Here is a 17,118-nt window from a genome sequence, read left to right on the forward strand (position 1 = left end):
CGGAGCCCCGGGGCCGCCGTGCCCGGCCCGCCCGCGGGAGGGGAGCGGGGGCCGGGCCGCGGGGCCCCGGGCTGCGGGAGCGGCTCCGCGGCTTTGTTTCGGGCCGGAGCGGCGGGGCCTGGCGGGGGGCGGCCGGGCTGCGCCGCTTCCCCGGCCTTGTGGCGCTGAGGGGGCCGGGAGCGGAGTGACCTCGCCTGGCGCCTCGGCCCTGCCTTCGGTGGCTGCAAGGAACAAGTAAATGGAGAAGAAGCCGTGTGGTGCTCTGGCTGTGCGGGGGGACGGCTGGTCTCGGGTTCCGGCTGTACGGGCGGTAAATGGAGGTGTGCTTGGGCGGTATTAACGGCAGGCGTTTTGGGGCAGGTTCCGATAGCTGCGGGTGTCCGGTCCCTGGGGAGCTGAGGTGCTGCCCAGGTGTGCCTGAGAGGCCTGCACTGATCCCCCATGGAAGGAGAGGAGAGATACACGACGTTCCCTGACATAGGTCATTTTTGGGGAAATAATTCATCTAACTCTTCCTATGGAGTGTCAGCTTTTCTTATCATATTAATAGAATATCCTGAGTTGGAAGGGACCCCCAAGGATCACCCAGTCCAACTCCTGGCACCGCACAGCTCTACCCCAAAGTTATGCTGGAGATGTCGTTAGCAGCGCATCGCTCCCAGCGCTGTTCTGAAATCCTTTATGCACAACGCTGGGGCTGTGCAGGAAGCACCGCGGTGAGCATGCACAGCTGTGCTGAGAGGTGGTCGTGGTGACCAAAACGTCTCAAAGCCGGGAGCCTGCTTCAGAAAGCGAATGCGGCGCTCCTCCAGGGAGCTCTGCTGGGGCCGCGAGGTGCTGGCCGTGTTCCCTGAGAACCGATTCCTGGTGAGGGTTAGGCACCGCTTTGTGCTTCCTGCGGTGGGAGCCAACTTTTGGGAAGGATCAGCGCGTGTGCTGTGCTGTGATCACAGGCAGTGCGGCAATAAATCCTGCCGGACGCTCTCCTTGCGGTTCAGATGCTTGGGCTGAGCCTGCCCTCAGCTCTGAGCTTCGCTGCTCCCAGAACCCTGCGGGCTTGGAGCTGCGCACCCAAAAGCGGTGCAGAACAACTGTCCTTGGACGTGGTACTCCTGAAATGCAGCAGTGGGGGAGATACAGGGGGGCCGGGAGGAGGATTAAGGCAGTTTCCTTACCCACAAGGAAGAGGGGGCTTGGGTTACACCAAGTAGCTGTGAGTGACCTTAGGGAGCCGGTGCTGTGTTTGGGCGTGGAGGCAGCGTGCTGCTGGGGCTGGGGGTGTCCTCCAGGAAGGGACGGCGGTGGGGGCAGGCGAGGGTGAATGTAGGGCAGTGCCTGCAGGTAACGGGGCGCGTTCCAGAGTGCAGAGCCCTCCTTCAGTTGCTGCATTAGACCTCAGCTGACCTTCAGTGTGATTATGTTTCTATTTAAAATGCTATGGCGAGTTACTCAACTTCCAGTAAGTTGTGCAATTAATAGCATAATTTGTATTTAATGGGCTACCCGGCTCCTTTGGAGCGATGTGGGGAATGAGGCTGGCGGGCTGCTCCCCCCTGCACTTACGGTTCTCCTGGGCAGCCCTGGTGCCGCGCGGCCGGCCTGTGCCGAGCAGGTGCAGGCGTGGTTAACGTGGATGAATGGAAGTTATCCCAGACCTGTAACACGGAAGCCTGCCGATTTGGTCACGGCGCTGTAACCTTTCTCTGGAGCCAAACCTCGAGGTACCAGTCTGACAGGGCTGGAGAGCTCTGCCCTAGCAAAAGGAGCGGTGGTGAGCCGAATGCTGCTGCTGGGTTCAGTAGCTGGATGCCCTTTTCTTCAGGAGAAGGGCACAGATTTCATGTTAATGTCTGAATCTCCTTCTGGAGAGCCAGGTAAACTTAATAACCAGCTTCCTGCTCGGTGCTGGTCAGGTTTCTAGCTGTAGCACTGCGGCTCCTGTTCCAGTGTGGGCCTTGGGGTTTGCCTAGCGCAAGGAACCTCGCTCTCCATTAACTAATCCCATGAATAATTGCTTTGGAAGGTTTATTCCCCAAACATTAATTTGGTTGTAATATTTGCTTAAGGGGCTGGGCCTTGTTCCATCTATTAAGCTGTTAATAAATTGGGTGCATATATTTTCAAAATGAAAAGCCAAGGTAATTATCTTTGTCCCTCCGTGCTGTTTCTGACAGTTTCTGTTCAGAGGACCAATTCCAAACCTTGGGCGGAGTTGAAATTTGGTTCTTGGGGCAGCCCAGTGGCATAATCCTGCTGTAAGGCTGCCTCGATTTGCTGCGCAGAGATCACTGCGCTGTGGATGTCTCATTAATAGCAACGGTCTGCCTCATGGCAGCTTTTCCTCTGCAGCTTCAGTGGCATGAGGAACTTGGATTAGAGGTGAAGGTAGGAAGGGTTGGATTTAATGTAGGGTTTATACAGTCTGCTGAATGTGTAAGTCAAGAAGCTTAGTAGGACTAGAAATCTCTCCAAAAGGAGGTTTTCTTAGAACTACAAGCTCTAAGCAGAGCTTGGGATACGGTATAATTTGGTAATCTGTGTTTTTATTTCAGTGAGTGCAGATGATACCCATGAGCACCGGTCTTTATCTGCTTTTTTTTTTTCTCCTGTAGTTGAAGGGTTTACTTCAAACCTGAGAAGTTTAATTAGCATTTTGTGTGGATTCATAGAATAATTTCTTAGTATCTGACTTGCCTCTTATTTCTTCTGACCAGCTGAATGCTTCCTGTGTTATCAGCTAACAATTCATCCTTGGCTTATGTACAAGGATAGTAAGATCAGTGTCTACCCCTTTATTACTTAGCTACAGAACTTGAAGTAGCGTGAACAAGTCTTAGTGCTGCCCCTCGGTGAGGAGCAGTACAGTTTTGAAATTGGAAGCTGAGTGCCTGCTTTCCAGAGGTCACAGAAACAGATTCCCTGTAGCAAAGTGACCAACTTAATGGACCAAATGTTAATTACCAACACTTCTAGCAAGAGGCGTTGACTGCTGATGCTCAGTGCAGAGGTACCAATCACTGCCGATCTTCCTTCCTGTTCTAGATCATGTATAGCCTTTGGACCCAAGAATCGCTCGATCGGCGCTGCAGCTAAAAGCCAGGTGAGCATACAGTTTGGGTAAAGCAACTTCAGTGGTCGAAAATCACCCTGTCACCTGCCTCATCTTATGTGAGGCTTAAAATGGCTCTGAGCTGGCTTCCTGGTGTCTGTGACAAGAGCTGAACTGAATTCAGTTGTTGAGGTTGTAACTCTGCTCTATCATCGTGGATGGGAATGAAAGGGCTGTATGCAATGAAATGGGGGGAAAACAGTTTTTGCCTCAAATATGAAAAACTCTGTTACAAATGTAAGCTCTGAAGCCAGGCAGTAGTGTTTCATCCTACCTTAGCGTCTCCCTGCATTAGGATAGCTTTTAACTGGGGCTATGTTCTATGCAACTCGTAAGTGCATACCCTTGGTAGAAAGGGGACACACCCAAGAATCGTGTGTAGCTCCTTGACTCTTCATGTCTCTTAGACTTCCTTACTCATGAGTTTCTGTTGGTGTGGGTAGGTAAATAGCCCTTAAAGACCAAGGAGATGTATAGCCAACCTGGTCTGCTCCTGACGTTTGGGTCCTTCTGTATTGTATCTGGTGTTGCTGTGAAACACCAAGAAAACTGTTTTGAAGTGTTCTGCAGGAAGTGACTATTCAAACACTTGATTTGTCTTAGCCTAAAATACCTGGAGATGCGTGAAGATTCAGTATCTAGAATACAAAAGTGACTGGGCAGAATCGTATAACTCAAGAGCAGAACTGCACTGGAATTCAATGCAGATGTTCTTCTGGAATTGAGTGGCTGCTTAGCGTAAAGTAAACTGATACAGAGAAGCCAGTAGATAACGAGGTGTGTCCTGCAGAGCCTAAACTTACAGGGGGTCAAACCAACCAGACCCAGGTTACTTAGGAAATGCATTTCACTGGAACTGAATCTCAGGTAAACATGGTGCAGTGCTTGTCTGCTTGAACGTTATTACGACTTTATCTTGTTTAAATATAAAAAATTAAACTAGGATACTTGTACTGTGTGAAGTATCGATGACTTTAATTTCTACATTTGCACTGATCTTTGCTGTTAAAAGAATTTACCTTTTGTCAGTTAAATCAAGTTGCCAGTATCATCTTGGGGCCCTCCTGACTTTTTAAAGCTTCATGACAAGGTCCTTGAGCTGTTCTGTAAGAACATCCACCTGTTGACTGTCACATGCATGTGATGGACCCGATGTGGAATCTGCATCACTATGCTTGTTACACTTGATAACTTACTGGCTGCAACACAGTAGAAAGGTAGGGTGGTAGGAAACAGGTAAATGGGGCAAGACGCTCTTGTATCTGACATGTACGCTGAGAATGGAATGCCAACCACTTTGTGGTTTTGGTAGACTCCTGGCTCACTTTTCAGGCATATGTTTTACTTTAAATCTTTAATTCTTGTAGGTTACCTGAGAGATCAGAGGGAAGCTGCCTTCTAGCATCTGCCCTGATACTATTAAGATACAAATGACAAATCTGCAGCAAGAGAAGCCTGAGAACCAAACTCTGTGTAGCTGCGTAGTCTTCTGTTTGAAATTCAGATGTTCCCCTGACAAGCTGTATTAAAGATTTCTTTTCCTCTAGGTTATTTCAAATGCAAAGAATACAGTACAAAGTTTTAAAAGATTTCATGGTCGTGCATTCTCAGATCCCTTTGTTCAAGCTGAAAAAACAAGCCTTGCCTATGAACTTGTCCAGCTGCCAACAGGTTCAACTGGCATCAAGGTAAGTCTGGAGTATCCTAAAGAACAAGGGAAGGAAAGTGATGCTTCCATTTATCTCTAGATTTTTGAATCTACCTGCTGTGGTTCTGCTCCTTTGTGACTAAAAATCAAACCTTAATGAAAGGCGAATATTGCAGGTGGTGTTCCCAAGTGTTAGGTGAGACTGATTTTGCACTGTTAGACAATTATTTTTCCTTGCAAAGCCAGTTCAACACAAACCACTTCAGCAGTGCTTTTATTCCTGTGGTGGATTTGGAAGGCAGCTATCTGAGCAACATCCTTATTCAGCTGCTGCTTAAATATTGCAAGGATGTACGAGGTGAGCTTTACGTGTCAGGTGAAGTGGTAGAAATTTCCTTTTGAACAGTGCCTGAACTTCTGATTTGGATTTTAGCAATAGGTGGTCAACTTTCTTCAGAGCAGCAGGGAGGGAGGTGTCGTAGACACTGAGCAATCAAGGCTCAAAACTGTGTCCAAAGTAGCGATGTATGTATGAATTCTCAAATGCATATTCCAGTACTGTGTATTCCTTTACTTGCTGTACATAAGATGGGGCTGCTTTAGTTCTGAAGCTCGCTTTCAGTGAAGACTGTGTAATGTGTGTACAATTTCTATTTGAAGGTCATGTATATGGAAGAAGAAAGAAACTTTACTATTGAACAGGTGACTGGAATGCTTCTTACCAAATTAAAAGAGACAGCTGAGAATGCGCTTAAGAAGCCTGTAGTTGACTGTGTTGTTTCTGTAAGTATGTGATAACGAAGGCTTTTGTATGTTTGTGTCATAACCTAAAAAGGCCTTTGGCAGTAGCATTAAATTGCCAATTAAACCTGAATACTCAGGTCTTTTCTACTTCAGACTGAGTCTTATTCATGTCTTCCCCAAAGCTGGACTTAGTTTGCTAATGACAAAGTGCCTTAAATTGCTGCTGCTTATCAAAATAAATATGATACCTGTTTCTTGTTCTGCACTTCTAAAATGAGTGGTTTGTGAGAGGGAGTGAAGGAAGGCTCACAACTCTTATCTTTACATTTTTTCCTCTATTGCAGCTGAAATGAACACTGGAACAAATTGGAGGGATAACTTTGGGGTGGAGTATGAAGGAGAACTGCTGTGCTCTGTGCTGTCTCTCACACTTGTGACTATTTGCTATGGATGACTCTCTGAAATGTTAATGAATATCTGATCTTGCAGGTTCCATGTTTCTACACAGATGCAGAAAGGAGGTCTGTGATGGATGCTACACAGATTGCTGGTCTCAACTGTCTGAGAATAATCAATGAAACAACTGCAGGTAATGTCTTTCTCTCCCTTTCAATCACTTAACACTGTCGTTTTATTAGATAAAATGGTTTCTAATTTGTCACTGATCCATGTCTTCTGGAATAACTGCTGACCATTAAGTTTCCAAAGCCCATTTTTCATTACTTCAGAGGCATAAAGATGTTTCTGGAATACCTGTTTAATGGAGCTACTATCTCTTCTAGGAGGGGCTAATGCTACTTAGTGTTCCCCATGTTATTTTTACACTGGGATTCTGTTTAACAAGATTCAGTAGCTTGAAAAATGAGATTAAATGTTAATGTTGTTTACTGCTGTACCAGTTACTGCTTAAAGGAATTACAAATCTGACTGCCCTAACTGTACTGCCTCTTGTTTCTGTGTAGTTGCCCTTGCATATGGAATCTATAAGCAAGACCTGCCTGCCCTGGAAGAGAAGCCACGGAACGTTGTGTTTGTGGACATGGGGCATTCCGCATATCAAGTTTCTGTTTGTGCATTCAACAAAGGAAAACTGAAAGTAAAAAATCTGTTATGCGTCTGTTTTAAGTACCGATAGAAATATTCATCAGTACATTCGTGAGCTGTTACAGGCAAGCTTGCCTGTCTTTACCTAAGCATGTCCAGGCAGCTCAATTTACATTTTTAAAATTGCCCTTTAGAGTTGAAAGTAGGGCAGGAAATGAGAGAGCTTTTTGAATGATACATAGAGGAAGCAAACATACATTAATCAGTGCACTTTGGCAAAGAATGAAAAGCTTGGATTCAATTTTTCCAGATGTTTGGGTGCTGCTTTCAAAAAAAAAATAATACTCCAGTCATAAGATCTAGTGTGAAAACAAATTAACAAATGCCTAGAGTGGTGTAAGTGCAAGCTTTGTTTTGAACACTTGCTATGGTGCTCATGGAACAGTAATTTTTCTTGGTGACTAAGAAAAAAATGGAAGCCAAGCAAGTTAGTGTACTTCTGTGTAAGTTGCCAAGACACTATGGTTTTGCCACAAATGCTAGTGTTTCTCAGTTAGCTTAGTTACAGTCAGGATTTCTGCAGGTCCAGGAGATTTCCCTCCACTGGAGAACCACAAAGTGAAAGTATAAGGAAGTGAAATAATGAGGCAAAAGTTACAAGGACATACACTTTGTGGTTGTTTCCTCTTATGGAAAAACTTAACCTAGTTTGTATTTCTCAAACTTGTTTCTGCTTTTCTGAAATTGTAGAAGTGTTGAAGAGATGCTTTTGAATATAAACAGTGCTGGATGATAGCAAAGCAGTTAAAAAAAAAAAAGTGTAGAAACCAAACCTAGTTGGAGAAGTGTCAAGCTCACAGTGTTAGAGTAGAATCAGCTGAGGACTACAGGTGTTCTCTAGGTAATTCCCTCATCAAAAATGAGCCTGTGTATGTAAGTTAATCACTTATTTTCTTGTTTTATTTTTTAGCTTGATTTAAGCATGTTTCACCCTTGTGAGGCATCGAATAATGAACTGGGGTATGATTCAAACTGACAGTAGCTAAGCAGAGCCTGGAAACTGTGGCCTGTTTGCAGTACAAGTTATTGAGCAGATCGTGTTGCTGAACCTTTCCAGATGTTCTTAAACATCTTCTGCAAAGTTGCTGCTTGAGTGCAGAAAGATCGTGTGCCCAAGGCTGCTTTTTAGCATTTTAGGATATCTGTTCCCCCTCTCTTGGAGCATGTGTTTGCTGTCATTTAAGAAAGCTATCATTCTCAAAGAGGTCAAACACTTGTAGAGCTGCTAGCACTTGTCTATTAATGATGGTTTTCTCTGGTAGCATTTAGAACATATCGAGTACAAGCTACAAAAGTCATAAGTAAATCTCTGCTTAGATTTGGTAGGCTTAATAAAAGCCTCTTTTAGGATGTGCACAACTTCTACTGCAGCTGTAGCTCATACTAGACATCAGATGTTAGTGAAGCACCTGCTGCTTAAATAAAAGAATTCATGAAATAAAAAAACAGTTTTACTGGTAGCAAGAATTAAGCTGTGTCCCGTAGTCATCTCTTACATCTCACAATATTATTTGCAAAGGGGTTAGCCTTCTAGACAAGGCTCATCAAAAGATTCCGTACTGGCAAGGGCAGAGTATAGATGAATGTTAGTGGGTCCTTTTGTTGTGCCTGTGCCAGAATGTTTCACCTGTAGTAATGCTGTGATATGCTTGCTTTGATTCAAAGCTATGTTAGAAGCAATGCTTTGACATTAACTGCTAATGGGGTTCACTGAAGTAATGATTAATTGTACTGTTACTAAAGAGTTCCATTTTCTTAAGGTTCTTGCTACAGCATTTGACACAACGCTTGGGGGCAGGAAATTCGATGAAATGTTAGTCGAATACTTTTGTGAAGAATTTGGAAAGAAATACAAACTAGACATCAAGTCAAAGATCCGTGCGTTATTGAGGCTATACCAAGAATGTGAAAAACTGAAAAAGCTGATGAGTGCTAATGCCTCTGATCTCCCAATGAACATTGAGTGCTTCATGAATGACATAGATGTGTCTGGAACAATGAACAGGTAATGCATATACTCCCACAAAGGTAAGCTGTAGGGTGCACTTCACTCACCTTGCTTCCTTCAGGAAGGGGACTTAATCCTGTACACCAGTACTTTGTATTGGTGGGAGGAGGGAGGTGTAAGAGGAGCTTGTGCAAGGGTTCTGCTCAAAATGATGATATTTGGAGACAGCTCAGTGGCCTTGAATTAAGAGGAAGGGCTATAAAGGTTACAAGTATGCCTAGATTACCAGAACAGCTTATCTGGAGTGACTAAATGTAAAGCTAGGATTGAGGAAAGTACGCACGGCAGCGTTTTAAAATGGTGTTCTCTCAATTTCAGCATCCTGTTGTATTTGCAGCTTTAACTTGCTTATGGTATGCTATAGTTCTATTTTTGGTGTTTTCCAACAGAAGCAAATTTTTAGAGATGTGTGATGGCCTCCTTGCAAGAGTAGAAGCACCCCTTCGCAGCGTGCTGGAGCAAGCCAGTAAGTGTGTACGCGTTCTGTATCCTGCATGCAGAAAGGAGACGTCCTTAATACAAACTTCCTCTGGCTGCTGACAGAACATGGGCAGACTGATTAGCACAGCTAACCTTTTCTGGCTTAGTTTTAAGCTTTCTAGAACCTTTTCACAGAATCTAAAACCTGAAATTCTTACTGCTTAGAAATTTAGAACAAGCTTATAGTAATGGTGGGTCTAGTATAACTTAGTTGACAATGTCAGTGTATTCACTTAAAACAGAACAGTTTAATCAATAAACTAATGTCTGACTCCTTTCTAGAGTTAAAGAAGGAGGATATTTATGCAGTAGAAATAGTTGGTGGTACAACAAGAATCCCTGCTGTAAAAGAGAAGATCAGTAAATTTTTTGGCAAAGAAGTCAGTACAACTTTGAATGCAGATGAGGCTGTTGCACGAGGTTGTGCGCTGCAGGTAAAAGTGCTGTGTGCTTTAGCTGTGAGTATGCTCATTGAAATCCATAAACACTTGAGCTGAAGTCCACAGGTAACATGAAGATTACTTCATGTGCATCATAGACTGGATTCACATAAGGTTCAGCAAGGTGGCTGGAAAAAATGAGTGGCAGTTCTAAGTGACTGCTTTGTGCTGTTTGTATAAGCGAAATCAGTGGGTCAGTATAGTTCGCAGTGAAATGTGCGCTCTGCTCAGCTGGAAGCTGGGAGTGCGATTATGGTCATATCAAGACTCTTTCCTTTCCAGGCCCCTCTGGGAGCTTAAGTTAAACAAAGCTTCTTTACAGGGCTACTGATGAACTTGTCATGTGGCAATTGCTTAATGATACGGATGGAAATGGAAACTTGGGTTCTTGCTAATGGAAATCTGTCCTGAGCTGAGACCAGAATCACCAAATGGCTTAAGCAGTACTAAATACTCTGTAGTTACTAGTGCTATGATCTCTTGAATGCACATTAATTTTGCTCTGATCACCTTATTATCCTCTTCAAACGCTTAATATGTGCTTATCTCTATTCCATCAGTGGTACAAACCAGCTGTTGGAATGTAGTCTGTTTAAAAAGGGATTTGTTATGGTTTGTTTAAAAAAATCAAACCAACCAACAGCTGATACTGTCACTAAAACCTTTGGTTTACATTTTCTGATTTCTTGCACTGGCACTAAAAAAATCTCAATGGCATGATTGTTCTAAATTAAAACATGTATGTTTTCAGGGTGAGCAGATCATGACAGCTTCCTGAAACGGAACATTTCTAGTGTTTACTATGCAGCTCCTGAGTCCATCAATCAGCACTAGTCTCCCTTAACTTAGAGTAATCCTACATGTTAAGCAGCTTAAATGGCTACTTGCTGAATTAAATTACTATTCACCTGAAGCCTGAATTTCTGTAATAGAACTCCTTTGTTCTTTCAGTGTGCTATTTTATCCCCGGCTTTCAAAGTGAGAGAATTTTCTATCACAGACTTGATACCCTATCCCATTTCTTTGCGATGGAATTCACCAGCAGAAGAAGGGTTAAGGTAAAAATAAACACTCGGTCTTCTTGCATGATTACATACAGCTTAAAATTAAGTGATAACAATTAGAGCATGTAGTACTTAGAACAATGCCCATCTGACAACTCAAACTTTGATAATTTCACTGAAGTTAGTGACAGTAGGGGAGAGAAAGACGGCAAAGTTTAGCACTTCCTACATTGCTGTTGGGCTTGCTTTCATATAAAATATTAGATCTTTTGTTACTTTTTTTAAGCTTTTCCTGAAGGCGTAAAGAATATCTGGAAACGGTTTGTTAACATTGTCAGAAGTGTCACCTCATGTGCTAAACAAGTGCTGTTTTCTCTTACAGTGACTGTGAGGTGTTTCCCAAGAACCATCCTGCTCCATTTTCTAAAGTACTCACGTTCTACAGAAAGGAGCCTTTCACTCTTGAGGCATACTACAGTTCTCCCAAGGAACTGCCTTACCCAGATCCGGCTATAGGTAGTTAAGGCATTCTGTGGCTTTCAACTTAATTAATAATCTTGTACATCTTTCCAGACTTCTTTTTAATTACGTAGTCTAGAAAGTCTAATCTACTGCGAATGCTGTAGGGACAGGTTTTACAAAGTCATGAATCCACAATAAAATCTGTGGAGTAACATGAAGTTCATGGACAAATACTCTAAATGCAGAGAACACTGATGCTGAAGCGAACTTGAAAGGGGCACACTGTGAGGTCTCTTACTCTGATACAAGTACCTCCAGCTTTTACAGCATACTGTAGACAACTTCTAATAACAGTATTCTAGTATTGCTGATGAAAAGGTCAAACTTGAGTAGGTTTTCATAACTTGAGTGTGTGCTGGCAATTTGTTGACAGCAATAGAATTTACTTAATCACTTCATGCAAAGTTAATCAAGAGTCTTTTCTTTCTGGGGTTGTCTAGCTCACTTCTTGGTTCAGAAGGTCACTCCTCAAACAGATGGATCCAGTTCCAAAGTGAAAGTTAAAGTCAGAGTAAATATCCATGGCATCTTCAGTGTTTCAAGCGCATCTTTAGTGGAAGTCCATAAATCTGATGAAAATGAAGAGCCTATGGAAACAGATCAGCATGCAAAAGAGGAAGAGGTAATGGACTTTAGCTACTTGGAGGACATCTGAAGTATAACTGGTCAGGTTCTAGAAAGTTTCTAGAACTTGTAAAAAAGATTTAGTAGGTGCATCTAGCAGCTAAGATACAGGTGTGATTAGGTACTGATTTATGTATGTCACACCTGTGACACATCACTTGAAACCATGACTTTGAGGTACATGAATATATTTACCTAAAGAACATCGGGCGCCAGTAAAGTGATCAGCTGAGAGCTGAAGCAGTGATCTGCATATTGAGTTAAACTGAACCTTTTTATGAATTTCAGAAGATGCAGGTAGACCAGGAGGAGCAACAAAAGACTGAAGAACAACAGCAGGCCCAACCTGAAAATAAGGGAGAGTCTGAAGAAATGGAGGTAAAATAAAATAAAAATCTGGAAGACTACTTACCTTCTTCTGTAATACTCAAAAGAATGTGTAGTGTGTGAACCTGTCATCCATTGCCTTTGTCATAGCTTTGGATGCTAAACTTGTATTTGAAATATTTGTAGTCTTTATCGTGACTAGAGTTTTAAATACATAAACAACAGATTATTGCAGGCCTGTCAGGTGACCTTGTACTAGTAAAATGGGTGAACTCTTGCTCATGGAAGAAATTTTCAGTAATTTAAATACTAGAAGGGTGTCTCGAGGCAGGGTTGAGGCATCACCGCCATGAATGTAGCTAATGTGCTCAGAGGAGGTCAGCAGTTGCATTAATCCTGACTCCTCTGGCAGCTGGGATGTAAGAATGATGGTGTGCACTTCTCATGCTGATGTACTAACTCATTAAAACTTCTTCTATTGCCATTCATGAATACTCAACTTGAACTAACTGGTGATGCTCTTTTTTTACTTTGAATGTGTTCCTTCGATGCAGACTTCTCAAGCTGACTCAAAAGACAAGAAAGTGGATCAACCACCTCAAGCCAAGAAGGCTAAAGTGAAGACTACGACAGTGGACCTTCCCATTGAGAATCAGCTGGTGTGGCAGATAGGGAAAGACATGCTGAACTTATTCATTGAGAATGAGGTAAACCCATACTTGCCCAAGCTAAAAATGTCACTAGTAGATCTGGGGAATTTTGCTGTTCATTAAGTGTGGTTAAATGACTTTGGTCAAGGAAAGGTGAATACAGCACCTTTTGGGGTGAACAGCAGTGTCCCATGGAGCCAGAAATGTATTCTTGTGAAATGCTGTCACTCTTACTGCAGATGTGTTCTGCAGGAAAGATGGTGGATAATCAGTGATTGTGTCCAAAATCAGCTACAGTTAAAAACTGTTTGGCAGCTGCTACCATGAGGGTGGCTGGTTCTTCATCTGGGGTAGGCTGTGCTATGTTGGGTGTACCACCAACATTAAACTGAAATTAGTTTTTCATGTACTCTCTAGAAGAGTTCTGTTATCCACAGTGTGACTACAGTTTTTGTAAAAATTCAGCCTTTGTTAACAAGTATTGTGAAGATACCTTGTGAGATAATTAGCTGCTTAGCCAACTAATTTGACAACTTTTTTGCAGGGTAAAATGATAATGCAGGATAAACTAGAGAAGGAGAGGAATGATGCCAAGAATGCAGTGGAAGAATACGTGTATGATATGAGAGACAAGCTCTGTGGTATTTATGAGAAATTTGTTACTGAAGATGTAAGTATTACTAGCTTGAGCATCTAATGTTTTTCTACAATGAACAGTTGTATTTTAATAACCTCTGGCTGTATTAAATAGCATGCTTTAGACTGCATCTTCAATATCTAAAATCTAAATTTGAAGAAATAATCTTTAACCTTTCTGGCTATGAAGACAACCTAAATGTGGACCAAGTACAAGTGGATGGTACCCAGGTTATAGTGTGGTGCTCAATTGCTGCACCTCTTGGAAAAACACCCTGACAGCAGCCTCAGTTTCTGACTGAAACAAACAAGGAACACTTGGACAGTCTTTAAGGCATCCTATTCTACTTCAGTTCTTGTCAGTATTTAGGAATGGTTTAGAAATCGAACAACGGCCCAATCTAGGAGTATAGTAGGTGGGATTTGTCTGACTAAATGTGCTACCTGAACAGGTTGCATGAAAATCCTGTCATATTAATTTAGCTCTCCCTGGCATGCCAAATGAGCTTGTTGTGACCATTCTAAGGTAGATGATTACATGTAATCAGGTGAATCACTCCAACCTCGACTGTATCTCTATTAATTATAATAGCTTTGCTGGCAAGGTGTCTGTGGTCCCTAGGTAATGCATATCTGCTAAAACTGGGACAAACCACATGAGATCCATGGCACCTTTGCTAAAGATAGGTTTCCCTTTCAGACCAAGTCTGAGAACATAGTAATGATACAAATATCAGAAGATGGGGAAAACAGGCTTTTGTGACAATACTGAGCTAAACTCTTCCTTAAGCCTGGCTTCCACCACTAAGCTATACTGAAGAATTTCTATTTTCCAGTGAAAGTAGATAATCGGTTTCAAAGTTCTTTATGAGTTCTCCCTATTCTAAAAAACAGCAGTTCCAGAAAGATTGCAGGCATCATCTAATACAGTCTGCAGTCTACTAGGATTATCTTGCCTAACTATTTTGTATGGATTGCTTCAGGATCGGAATAGTTTCACGCTGAAGCTGGAAGATACAGAAAACTGGCTTTATGAAGATGGTGAAGACCAACCCAAACAAGTTTACATTGACAAATTAACAGAATTGAAGGTATGTGGCAAAGTTTGGAAATATTGCTGTGTCCTTGCAGTCCTGCAGAATTGTTTTGATTCTGAATGCTTTCTTGATACCTGTTTTACTTTGTTTCAGACTCTGGGTCAGCCTATTCAAGCAAGATTTCAAGAATCAGAGGAAAGACCAAAAGCATTTGAGGACTTAGGCAAGCAGATTCAGCAGTACATGAAGACTGTTCATGCATTCAAAGCAAAGGTATTTCCATGCTTAATTTCTGGCAAATACAAGGGAATAATGCAAGTCTATCTTGAATTTTACGAAGGCTAATCAAAAAGATGGTGCAACCTCCTGATGAGCTGCTGAGTTCTGTCTGCCGTGTTCTCAGAAGTGGGTGTTGGCTTGAAAATGGCAGTCTAAATCAGATCTTGATCCCCTCTTGGAGGGGAGAATATCATCAGCAGCAGAGCTTCAATTTTCTGTCTGATTAGATCTGTGGGTGACCAGGTCAATTGCTCCACTAACCAGAACTACCTTCTAGTTCAGTCTTTGTAGAACTTTGCGTGTGAATTGCTTTGAACCTTTAGCTGCAATTTGCATGTTTGAAGTCCTTATTTACACAACCACTAATCTGTTTCAGGATGAGCAATATGACCATCTAGATGAAGCAGATGTAGCAAAAGTGGAGAAGAGTGCAAATGAAGCTATGGAGTGGATGAACAATAAACTTAATCTTCAAAACAAGAGAAGTCTTACTTTGGACCCAGTTATAAAAGCTAAAGACATACAAGCTAAAACTAAAGTAAGTCTTTGTACACAGTTCCCTAGTTTAACAAATCTGTTTCTCGATCTAGTTGTGTGCTAAGAGGAAGACAAACATATAATAGAAGGGCAGTGATTAGGTATTTCAGTTGGACATGTCCAAGGGAACATTACCTTCCAAGTCTGGATACCTAACTGGTGACAAAAGTAGATGTGGCAAGCATGTTTGTATATTAACAGTTGTACTTTAACTTCTAACAATACTTAATTTCTTTTCCAGGAGTTGACAAGTATTTGTAATCCTATAGTCACAAAGCCAAAACCCAAAGTTGAACTCCCGAAGGAGGAGCAGAAACCACCTGAACCCAATGGACCAGTAGATGGCCAGGGAGATGGCACCAGTGGGTCCCAGACTGCCAATGAACAGAGTGCTGCAGCTGCCCAAACAGCTACGGAAAAGAAGCTTCCTGAAATGGACATTGACTAAATTTCAGTACTTGTTTATATTATTGCAAACTACAATAAAGCTTTAAGTTGTCGACTTTGTATGTTCTGAATACAAATTGAAGCAAGTGGATACCACAGCACTCTTAGTACTATCTCTGGAGAGGTTTGGTCAGTGCCTAACGTCAGAATACTTAGGTAGCCAACTACTTGATCAAATAAGCAGTATTTCTTGCCATAGTCAGTGTAGCTCGAAGCTAGAACTTGCTGGTTTCTTACCAGACCTACAGAAACAGCACTAAGCTGTCTCCTTTAAGCATGTTCAGGCTGTCTTCTTTTAAAGAAGTGAGACTGCAAAAGCTCAAGTATAATTTGTTACACTGTTCACTTTCCCTTGTGGATCATAGCAAGGATCATAGCACGTGTTTATAAGAAGACGCCCATTAATGTTAGGACTATGAGAAAATAATGGGGGAGGGAGGCTGCTCTTTCGGGAGCCTGCAGCCTAGTCTTTCATCGGTTTATCCTAGTCTAGCCCTTGTTTAAGTGTTAACACACAACTCTAGTTTTATTTTGATCTGCACTCACACAAGGTATGCCAAGCAGTGGTCTAGTATCAGTACCTTTAGTCCTTTGCTGGTATCCTCACTTCATGGATAGTCAGCCCAAACTCAAATTCATTTACCTAGTCTGTAGAATAGCAACTGTATGCTCTTAACAGAGTGGACTATGAATGTGCTCTTAAATATGAAAGTGTATATGCCCCAGCTAGTTAGACTACATGAATTCTTTGTCTCTAGCTAAATTAGGTGCTCGTAGAAAGATTGAGGACCTGTAGTCCAGCTGCCTCTGCTGAAAGTTGACTGACTACTTCCTAACACTTTTTTAAGGGGTACGCTTGCTTCCTTCATGAGGCCTTTTGTTTGGAATGCTTGTTTTCTTTTTCAGGAACAGAAACCATTTTTCTATGAGTTTTATGCAGTAATTTGCTTCTAGTGCTGATTGTCATTAAACTCGCAACCATTAATTTGTATGTGTTAAAATCGGAAGCTGAAACACCCATTTCAGATATCGGAAGAAATAAATGCACTGGATTCTACTGGATTACTTTCTTAACCTGTCGTTTATGGTGACAAAAGCGGCCTGGGGTGGGTGTAAACGGTGTGCGGGGCTGCTGAGGTACCGAGCTTCGGGCGGTGCGAGCTGCTTCGTGTCCGGGGGTCTCCTTAGGCCGCCTGCAGCACCCACTGGAGCTGTAAAGGCTCAAAGGCTTCGAAGGTGCGGGGCCCCAAACGGGGCCTGGTTCCTCCGAGGCCGGGCCCCGCGTTCCTCCGGCCGCCGGGGGCGCTGGGGCCGCTCGTGGAGGCGGGGCCGGGCCGGTGCCTCCCCCTCGGCCTCCGCCCGGCCGCCGCTGCCCGCGGCCGCGCACGGCCGGCACCGAGAGGCGGGCGGCGGGCACAGGCGCTGCCCCGCTGAGGTACCCGGGGGCGCGGGGGTGCCGCGGGCAGGGCTCGGTCTCAGCCTCAGCAGCCTCAGGGCTCGGAGCGCCCGGCGCGGCCCCGGG

At 43.1% G+C, this 17,118-nt stretch overlaps 1 protein-coding gene across 1 annotated transcript; it reads left to right on the top strand.

Moving 5' to 3' along the window:
- Positions 1-224: 224 nt before the first annotated feature.
- Positions 225-16,658, top strand: HSPA4 (heat shock protein family A (Hsp70) member 4; the record flags this gene model as incomplete). The annotated part of the gene is made up of 19 exons (XM_035338956.1): positions 225-310; positions 3,043-3,100; positions 4,657-4,797; positions 5,418-5,540; positions 5,991-6,090; positions 6,464-6,597; positions 8,366-8,610; positions 9,003-9,079; positions 9,376-9,527; positions 10,485-10,591; positions 10,920-11,053; positions 11,500-11,681; positions 11,972-12,061; positions 12,565-12,717; positions 13,205-13,330; positions 14,280-14,387; positions 14,487-14,606; positions 14,989-15,150; positions 15,391-16,658. Coding segments are annotated over 19 exons (2,505 nt in total), but the record flags the coding sequence as incomplete, so codon positions are not given.
- Positions 16,659-17,118: the final 460 nt, after the last annotated feature.

This window comes from Oxyura jamaicensis, chromosome 13 (assembly GCF_011077185.1).
Source record: "Oxyura jamaicensis isolate SHBP4307 breed ruddy duck chromosome 13, BPBGC_Ojam_1.0, whole genome shotgun sequence".
NCBI lineage: Eukaryota > Metazoa > Chordata > Aves > Anseriformes > Anatidae > Oxyura > Oxyura jamaicensis.